The sequence below is a fragment of the Morone saxatilis genome, unplaced genomic scaffold, assembly GCF_004916995.1.
Source record: "Morone saxatilis isolate NCDOM2014 unplaced genomic scaffold, NCSU_SB_2.0 Contig15, whole genome shotgun sequence".
Classification (NCBI taxonomy): Eukaryota; Metazoa; Chordata; class Actinopteri; family Moronidae; genus Morone; species Morone saxatilis.
In genome coordinates, this window is record NW_023339707.1 from 8,698,790 (window position 1) to 8,708,996 (window position 10,207).

At 41.5% G+C, this 10,207-nt stretch overlaps 1 protein-coding gene across 2 annotated transcripts in view; it reads right to left on the reverse strand.

Moving 5' to 3' along the window:
* Positions 1-1,743: 1,743 nt before the first annotated feature.
* Positions 1,744-10,207, reverse strand: part of mybl2a (v-myb avian myeloblastosis viral oncogene homolog-like 2a) — a 12,214-nt gene continuing 3,750 nt past the window's right edge. Inside the window, exons 3-13 of one of the 2 annotated variants that reach the window (XM_035657527.1) lie at positions 8,504-8,606; positions 8,171-8,242; positions 7,863-7,955; positions 7,527-7,693; positions 7,253-7,373; positions 6,872-6,925; positions 6,387-6,628; positions 5,513-6,215; positions 4,366-4,608; positions 3,664-3,864; positions 1,744-3,537 (exon numbers count right to left, since the gene is read on the reverse strand). In XM_035657527.1, coding sequence (XP_035513420.1) covers positions 2,938-3,537; positions 3,664-3,864; positions 4,366-4,608; positions 5,513-6,215; positions 6,387-6,628; positions 6,872-6,925; positions 7,253-7,373; positions 7,527-7,693; positions 7,863-7,955; positions 8,171-8,242; positions 8,504-8,606 — 2,599 coding nt within the window. In that variant the 3' untranslated portion in view covers positions 1,744-2,937. Of the gene's footprint in view, positions 3,538-3,663; positions 3,865-4,365; positions 4,609-5,512; positions 6,216-6,386; positions 6,629-6,871; positions 6,926-7,252; positions 7,374-7,526; positions 7,748-7,862; positions 7,956-8,170; positions 8,243-8,503; positions 8,607-10,207 lie in introns of both variants that reach the window. The other variant, XM_035657526.1, reaches the window with a different exon arrangement.

Below are 10,207 nucleotides of genomic sequence, written 5' to 3' on the forward strand. Positions count from 1 at the left end.
CATTGTACGCGAGTAGAGTGGATTGTGTATACTAATCCAGCCATTCTGGTCACGACAAGTAGCGATCATATTTGCTTAGTTGCTGAGAGAAATGAACGCTACGCTGACTCAACAGTCAGCTGACATTAGATTCTGCAAGAGAAAGTGAAGGTATCGGCATTATGTTAGTTAATGAGAGAAGTACTATCATTAGGACCCTTCCATAAGGGAAACAACACTGTTTGTTTTAAACAATTGGTTCGATGTCATAGCGGTGTATAAATATACGAAAGGAAGGAAGGAACTGGAGAGGCAGAAGACAATGAGAACTGCCTTAATTTATAACTTACGTAATATTACAAAATTACGACACATCCTACTCAACAGACGGATGCAGAAAAACTTAATCCATGCATCTTGTTAACTTCACAGGCTGGATACTGCAGGACCTTTGTTATCAGGTTTGCCCTAATAATCCATTTAAAACCGCTCCAATTAAACTTTGAAAAACGCTGCAAGCACGAGTACCTGACAGGAACTAGGAACAAGAGATCCATATCTCTCCCTGTTCTAGCTTCTCTGCGATCTGGCTTCCCTGTAAACATTTTAGAATAGAATTTAAAATCCTCCGCTCCTCACCTAATAAAAGGCTATGTCATGGTAAGGCCCCTTCTTATCTTGAAGAGCTCCACATAAGTAACCCTATTGACGCCCTCTAGAACACTAAGTCTCTCTGAATGCTGGGCTAACTTGTGGCTTCCTATAGTTCTAAAAGTTAGGAACAAGGAGCCAGAAGCCCCTTCAGCTTAACCAAAGCTCCTCTCCAGGGGGGGGCGGGGGGGGGCGGGAGGGGCGGCGGCGGGGGGCGGGGGCGGGGCGCGGGGCGGCGACGGGGCGGGGGGGGCGGGGGGGGCGCGGCGGGAGGGGGGCACGCCGCGCGGGTGGGGGCGGGGCGTGGGGGGGTGGAACAGCTTCCACGTGTGTGTTCTGGAGGCAGACACCTCCTCCACATTTCACAGGAGTAGGCGCTTAGAGAGACGTTCTCTTGTTGATAAACGCTTATAGTGTAGGGCTGGCGAATCCCAGGTGAGTCTGAACCAACTCTTCAGTGTCAGCGGCTCGCCTTGATCAGGGGCCGTAGACTATCGCGAGGGATGTTCCCATGGTGCACCTGAGCCTCCTCTCTTCCTCTCTCTCCTCTTTCTGCACCTCATTCATCGTCCATTAATATCGCATGTTAGCTAAACCTTCACCTTCTTCCCGACGTTGCTTTGTGCCTTTGTCGCTCCCCTCCAGGTTCTCATGGATCCTGGTGGAGCCTCCTGCCATGGTCCTGCTAGACTGCCATTGCTAATATCACTGATATTATTGTTATTATTATTATTAGTTATTATTATTATTATTATTATTATTATTATTATTATTATTGGGGCACTTCACTGTGCTTTTACTAAAATACTCCATAAAAAACATTTCAATAGAGATTTAAATTACAGCAATGCCTCAGTAATTTTCTAAACATTAGTAAAACATTTAATAATATTATTATATATTATATATATATAATTATATATCCCAAATCTTGGTAATAAAAGTTATTTAATTGCTTTTGATAGTTTCTAATCATCCTAATCTTTTGGAATAAACTACTCTAAATGCTAACCTGTCCGTCAGCTGATTACAATATTAGTTATATTCGACCCAAGATCGCCCTCGTAGAAATCACAAAAATGGACTTGAACACGTGAAACCACGAGCCACAGGTACAGGAACTGTAGAGAAAATAGCTTTATTTTTTAATAATATAATAAAGTACATTCTCTGGATATTTCCACGTGGAGACACAAGGACCACTGCACTAAAATCATTTAGCTGTCATTCAATGTGAACAGTCTTATAATGTCAAACTAAGACCCAGAGTGACCACCAACCCCCATCACACATTACAAGTTAAGAGCAACAATAGTTGATAAATCATTAAGGCTCCTGAGATTCATTGCAACAACGTAAAGTATCACTGATCAATCAAAATAAAAAATATAAACACATTGTAAAAGACTAATAAAAAGCTGAAAAGGTGCCGAGTCTCAATCAATTTACTGCCAAGCGACCCGACACACAGTCCATCTGCACTTCAACATGTCGATGTGTACAGCATACAAAACAAATAAATTACACACAAAAATACAGCTTACAAAAATGTACAGTTCATTTCCAGTAACTTAAACCTTTAGGCACTAAACAGCCCTCTAAACGGTATATCTGTTCAGTAATAAATATTACATTTCTGCATTGAGGGAAATGTGTAGTGATGTTAAAGCACTTTCATTGTAGCATCGTTAAATTGTTTCACTAACGTTGACTGCTTCCTTTTCTTAATACACCCAGTTCGAGTCACAGAGACAGATTGTTTATTCTATAGGACTGACCACAGGTGCTTCTTTGTCTCCTTTGTCTGTGATGAGGCTGCTGTTCACTAATCTGGACTGCATTTCTTTTTAAAAGGCATCATAATTCATATTTAAGATTAATTTTTTTACAGCGTTGAATTATGCTCAAATACAACAAGTCTACCATATAATCTTTTTGGAAATTTAACGTGAAGGACAAAGAAAATCTGCCTTTTACTCTGAACACTTGCAGTCGTCTGCAGCTACAGTTGTCCTGCTGGTTGCCACTGTGTTTGTTTTCATACAAAAAGGATCTGAGTAGATTGTCCTCATTTTTAATATACTTCCAATATATTTTGCTGATGTTAATTATACTGCAAGGTAGAAACGATGATAATTCAGTTAGTTTTATCTAATTAAGAAATTTAGTCAAGGGGGAAAAGTCATGGGGACGGTGTCAGTTGGGTGTGAAAGTGCAATTCATAGTAAGTGAGGGTGCTGAGTTTATGTTTAATGCAATGTGACAAGTGTGGAGATCTTTTGGGTTAGTCAACTGTCATTTGACCTATCAATGTTTAGCCCCACTGGGCTTTTTAACAGTCTTTGTTTTTAAGTAGTTTTTGTACAGAAGCAGTCTCTCTGTGGTATGAGGTGGCAGGCGGTTCCTCTTGGCTCTCACAATGCACGCTGCCATCGGACACAGCCGGTCGAAGCCCCCGGAGGTGGCCGGTATTGCCAGCAGCTTCTTGGCGAGGCCCTGGAGCCGAGGGAACCGAGTAGCAGATTTCCAGTACAACAAACTGTTGTTGCTTTCCCACAGTGGTTCTAATAAATACACATCAATCTCGGACATCTTCAGGGTCTTTGCAGCTGGCTGGAGGAAGTTAAAGATGGATTTGCGCTTGAGGTCGTTTCCGCCGACTCCGTCGCAATTGTTGTCGTCTGAGCTTCCACCAGATGTTTCCATCGGTGCGTTGGCTTGGCTCTCCTCTTCACCATCCTGCTCCTTTTTCAACTCCTTGCATATCTGGTCTTTATCTGCCTCTACCGACGGAGATGCTGAGGCCTCCGTGCTTCCTAATGTGGCTTCCAAGATGGCGCGGGCCTGATTCTTTGACAGAGGTGTCAGGAAACCTGTCTGGTCCTCGAGTTTGGCATCAGAAAACGGCTGGAAAAAAATGTTCAAGCCAGAGTGAGAGTTCTGATTCTGAGCATGGAGAGCTATGATCACATGTGTAACACAGAGCTCCACAGAAATGAATACAACAGCCATGATTCTGGACTAACTGAGTACCTGGAGTTTGATCCTGGGGTCGAGCACAGCAGCTAGTACCATGTCCTTCTGTTGAATCAGGGACTGGAAGTGTGTGTGGAGGCCTGTGCGCAGGGCCTTGCTGAAGTGGGTGTAGTTGGTGACAAGGCTCTCAAGAGTCTTATCAAGGCCAACGAGGGAAGGTATGATGAAAGAGATGGTCAGTCCGTTTCCTTGCAGCACCTGAGTTGGAAGAGGCAAAAAGGAAATGATCTCACATAATCTTCTGTATATCAAACAATACAAAAACCATATAATACTGTATCCCCAAACATGTACACAACATTTCTATGGAATCAATCCTCCGTGCTGCAACATTAATGGATTTGTCATAATGTTTCTGTTTGCTTTGGTTCAATAATTCAAAGTGCCCCACTCAGAACAAATGTCTGTCACAGCCTATAATATATTTATCACCAAAAAAACAAATACCACTCTAGGTTTTGTTTTGGGAACAGCACAATGCTATTTCAGGCTGACATTGTCTGAGGTGAATAAGTATTAAAAGGTCCAGTGTGTAACTTTAGGAGGATGAGCAGGTCGGATTCGAACCCAGGCCGCTGCAACACCTCCGTATATGGATCACCAGCTCTACCGACTGAGCTAACCGGGCGCCACATTTAAAAATCTTACATGTGACGGCTACAATCCACTACATACATGACACATGACGTTCTTCTTTACCTGCAGGGCTTCACCAAAGGGCTCCAGCAGACTGAGGATGTCGATCACTTGCTCCCTCTTGACCATGACCAGAGGCGGGGCGCTGGCTGTGTCGTTAGCCTCTATGCGAGCCTGGGCCAGAAGAGTCATGATGGCGCTCCAGGCAGACTCCTGCACCATACGGCGTAAAGACAGTATCATGGAGTTCCAGCGACAGTTACTGGAGGACGGGCACAGGGACACGTTGCACTCCTTCAGCAGAACCTAACCAGTAATGATACAAAAATATCTGATTGTTTGTATCTCTGTAAGAATTGTCAGACATCAATTAAACAACTTCAAAATGAATTACTGATGCCAATAAGCTGCCACAAAACAAACAAACCTTCTCAATCGATACAGCTGTCAGTTAACTAAAACAAGGTTGGGGATGAAGATGTCATATTTCTTAAAAAGGTCCAGTGTGTAGGATTTGGTTGCATCTAGGTGCAGACTGCAACCCCCTCGCTTCACCCTCCTCTTCCTAGTGTGAAGGAGAATCTACAGTGGCTGCAAAATGTGCTAAAAAAAAACCCCTCACCAAACTGTTTGTAACACTCTTCACAAACTACGGTGTTTAACCATCTCCAACAGCTAGATGTGAATATATTCTGGCTCTACACGCTGTCGCTGCCTCTCTGAAGCCCCCCGCCTCCCTCTGTGAATGTGTTCCCTGTTGTCAAACGAGCTGAAGTAAACCTAATTCACCGCAGTTAGATGTGAATATACACCGGCTCTACAGCTGAACGTCTCTGAGCGGCTCGTAGTCTTTGGAGGCAGACCATTAAATTAGCAAAATAAAATGACAAAAAAGGCAAAAGATGATGGAGATGACTCAGCCAGTAGCCTTTATATTCCTGTCGCTCATCTAATGTGCAAGCTTGGAGACTTTTCATGTAACACCGAGTAAACCTTGATTTTCAGAACACTGTGTTAAAAAAAGAGTTAATAATCAAGACTAATAAAAACAAGACACCACAGTGCTGCTGCTGTACCTTTGGGTGTAAAAATCTATAAAATGTGTAACAGAAAGACTCTCCTGGATTATATACATCTTTGCAAAAACAATATAATGCAGTGTGAAATACACTTGCACAATTAGTTTTTTAATCTGTTTAGTTTCTCGTACCTCGCTCCAGTAGGCGCTGCTCCTGAAGAAAGCCACCACATTGTGGACCTGTGACAGCAGGTTTTCCACAACCCTGGAGTTCTTCAGTGCGTCCTTAATCACAAGCTGCAGCGTGTTGGCCACACAGCCGGTCCTGGTCCCAATCTGCAGCTCTGAAAACGGGGACTCTGCTTCAGACGTCTGGTCTGATAGAAATGCCACGATCTCATCTCCATCTGCTTCTCCTCTGTTGGATGAACACATGATCTTGTAGTCGCAGAACAAGTTGTTCCCAGCCAGGGTTTCTTTGGCTTGATTGGCGAGGACGTAGCCAATGCTGCGAGAAAAGATGCCGTAGCTCAGCAGCACACCTTCGAGCTCCCTGGCCACAGCCGCGCTGAGATCTTTGTGGGCGAGGTGACGGAAGGCCACAACGGGACGGCGGATCTGCCAGGAGTCACTGACAAAGTGGAGCTGCACGACGACGATGGGCTCCTCCACTGGATGGGACTGATCCCCTGCCCACAGGTCAATGGTGACATGAATGGCGCTCTCACCATCTTTGGTTGTGGCAAGGCAGGCTTTAAGGTCACGGATGAGCTGAGGCTTTATGGTTCTCTCCACGTCGTCATACAGCTGGAGGCCCATGACACGCGGGGAGAGCTTGTTGTATTCAGGGCTGATGGTACTCATGAAGGACCTAAAGCCTGCACCTTCAACAAAACTGTGAGGAACAAAGTGAAGATACATTTTCTAATTATGATGGTGATCTAGACTGGTGAGGACGCTCGCTTTAAAGTCTGACGACATAAATGTTTCTTTGACTTGGTGATTAACAAACTTTGAACAACAACCCAACATGGACACTGTAATCGCCACTAGCAGTACAAGTCACCTGAGTGGCAGCATGTCCTCTGCGATCATCCTTAGTGCTGCATCAACAAGCTTTTTCTGGTCCACTGGGCCAGCTGGAGCAGCACCTGAGCTGGAGCTGGGGCTGGAACTTGAACTGGGGGGCAACGAGGGACTGGGGGAAGAGAACTCTCTCCTGGATGCTAAGGTCTGTGAAAGCTGAAAAGCCATCTTCCCTTTGGCTGTCGGAGGTTCCTTCTGCTTCTTCTCTTTCTTTGGCCTGACCTGAAGCAAAGCAAAGAGCAGGAGAGTGAAACCAAGCTTACCAGCTGAAAAGATCATGGACGAAAATATAAAAAACATTCAGGAACTCTAAAAATCAAGTCTATACTTGATATCTACACTGATTACTGAATTGTTTGGGAGGTATTTATTCAACTGAGGTAGCTGTGAAGTTTGTATGTTTTACTTTAGATAAAAGTTTAAAAGCAACAACAGCTGAGTCATAAAAGAAAATCAAAAGCTCACCACTATAGGAGTGACGGGTTCAGTGTCTATCACAACGTCACACTTGAAGTCCACCTGTAACACAACATATAATGTGAAGGAACAAGAGTGAAAAAACACAACAGCGTTTCTTTTTCTTTCAGTCTGAACAGCCACATAACGATTAGATAGTATAATGGTTGTGATTTCATAACATGTAGCAAATAGCTTTATACTGCTCTATCTTTTTGTAACTGTAACCAACAAACATTTAGTTGCTACATCCCTACAATGATTAATCAACTATCTAAATCTATTAACCATTTTATTTAATATATAATCTATTACTAATTGCTGTAAATTGGTAAAAGCTGAGAACAAACAGCTTTATACAGTACGTGTTAAACTCAATAAGTACTGTACCTCTCCTTCCACAAACTGCTGAATATCAAGGGAAATGCTGTCAGCGTCGTCTTTGTACAAGCCCAACTCTGCTTTACGTTTGATGGAGCAGTTCCAGTGATTTTTCACTGAATTGTCTGTCCTGCAAGGGGAATAGAAAATATACAGTAAAGCCTCAGTGACCCTGGTTCAAAGAGGGAGACACGTTGCTACGTTCACCCTGTTGTTTTAAGAATAACAACCAAGTAACGCATTTCACTGCACATCATCCACCTTGTTAATGTCACCAACCCACCTTCCAGGGAGCAGCTTAGCAATCTCAGCCCAGCGGTTCCCCATAATAGAGTGGGCTTTGTAGATGATCAGGTCTTCCTCGTTGGTCCAGGAGCTCTTTTTGACCAGTGGATCGAGGTGGTTGTGCCAGCGCTCACGACACTGTTTCCCCATCCGCCCCTTCAAGTGCTTGGCAATCAAAGACCAGTGTTTAGTGCCGTACCTGCCCACCAGCTCTACTATCTGTCACAGCAAATACATTAGTAAACACATAAGTACAGTGAGTCCGAGTGAGATAGGACAGAATTAATTACTATGTTTAAGCTAACTCTGTATCAGCTCTGTGGAGTTTTTCTACCTTTTCATCTTCCTCTTTGGACCAGAAACCTTTGACTAAATCAGGATCCAGGTGCTTTTTCCAGCGGTGCAAACACTGGAATTCTGTGCGTCCCTGTCGACAGGAAATGTCATTATTATCCAAGAAGAAGATAACTCAACATGGAAAGATTGGGTAGAATACAGAGATTAGCATTTTATAACTTCAACGACACAACGACACAATGTTGTAAGCCCTTTGGCTTTCTCCTGTTTTATTAAACTTCAGAAGTTTACACTGCTGACTCACTCTTTCTTACTCAATTGATTTTGATTCTGCCGAGTACTTACGGGCAAAAAACTGGCAATCGTTTTCCAATCTTTCTTCCCAAAGTTGCTGATGAGGATTTTTAGATTTTCATCCTGCACACAAGAACAAATCAGTTCAGATACAGTATTATTTAAGGTCAGCTTTCACGTACAGGTTAACATTGCATCGACGATAACTAGTGAACTCACTCATCAACAGAAACGTATGTGGAAAAATTCCTAAGCATTATTTTGCACCTCTGCTTCAATAATGTGATAAACTACTTAAAAATATAGTGCGCTGCTGCAGATAATAAAAGAACCGATGAATGTGTTGTTGTAAGGACTCAGTTATTAAGTCTTATTTTCATTCACCTCTTCCAGAGTCCATTTGACTTTGCACTTGCTACCATCCTTCCTCTCTGCTGTGTCCGAGTCCGTGTCAATGCACAGATTACTATCCCCTCTCTCGTCCATGCTGCAACACACCAGAATTAAAAGAAACATACATTACTGGATGTCAACGTCTGCAGATTATTGAGAGTGAAAAGACAGTTATCAGACATCTTGGTATACAAAATAGACATTGATGTGAACATATGATAAATAACAGCTTTAAAATCACGTTGATGCTACACTGAGATGTCGTAGGCTGAATGGCGCCTCTTCCCTCTTCTGGGTGGGAACAAGAGGCGCCGCTGGAGACGACGAGAGCTGAGAGGACGACGCCAAGAAGAGAAAAGGAGGGAGAGTTCCTCAGACACGAGTACAGTTCAGATTGTCTTTTAGTCCAGGCTGCAGACAGACGGTGAGACGGCCTTCTGGATGTTTGACTAGTCAGTACTTTTAGCTGGCTTGCTACGTCTTGTGGCGTTGCACTGGTGTTTGTCTGTGTTAGAAAGGTTGTAATGTAATCATAACAAATGCACGTGTACAGCTGCTCATATTTATGACAGCGGTATTGCGACTGGGGGAACCAAAATGCAACAAATACCAAATCTTACATAATGTTGCTTCAATGTAACTGATTGTTTATAATTTAAACAAACTTCCAGTGCTTTGCTATAGAGTCTGAAGTTTCAGTCATAGATGTAAAAAACATGGCTTTGTGTTCAGCTAGCTCCTCAAAACAACAGCAAACATGGTATTCCCTTAATTAAGTGGATTTAAACAACGAATAAAAGAAACGTCAAAATATAAACACCATAAGCCCATCAGCCCATTGCTGATTCAGTGGAAACACAAGTTGTATCTAAAGTCGCCAATGCTTACATTTCACATAACCTGCAAATGAACATCACGATCTATGGTAAAGACAATGAATACTAGACAGAGTTATTCAGAGAAGTAAACAAATACAGAAAGATCCTAAAATAAGAAATATGAAACAGTCCACTACAGCTCTGCCATAAATTCTACCTTCAGTAAGATAATGATGTTCAGCTTTGATTGACAGTGTTAGAGAGGTATTAATTAACTGTATATGTAACTGTTTATGAATGAGATATTAGAAGCTGTTTGCTATTAATATTGCTATTAGAAAACATCTCTCTTATCCTTTACCAGTGGGAAAACATCTGACACTTAGCCACAGCTGTTGTAAACAGTTAAAACATAAATGTTTAACATACCAATAAAAGATAAAAACAAAATATAACTACATTGTCATTTAATGTTAGGTTTCCTTCTGTAGCTATAAAGCCTCTGATTTCACTTTCCCGCCTCACAACCTATTTGACAAGCATTAATATATTAATATTATATTATATTAATATTAATGTTATATTAATATTACATTATATTAATGTTACATTAATATTACATTATATTAATATTATATTAATATTACATTATATTAATATTACATTATATTAATATTATATTAATATTACATTATATTAATGTTACATTATATTAACGTTATATTAATATTACATTATATTAATGTTACATTATATTAACATTATATTAACATTACATTATATTAATGTTACATTATATTAACATTATATTAACATTACATTATATTAATATTACATTATATTAATGTTACATTATATTAATATTATATTAATATTA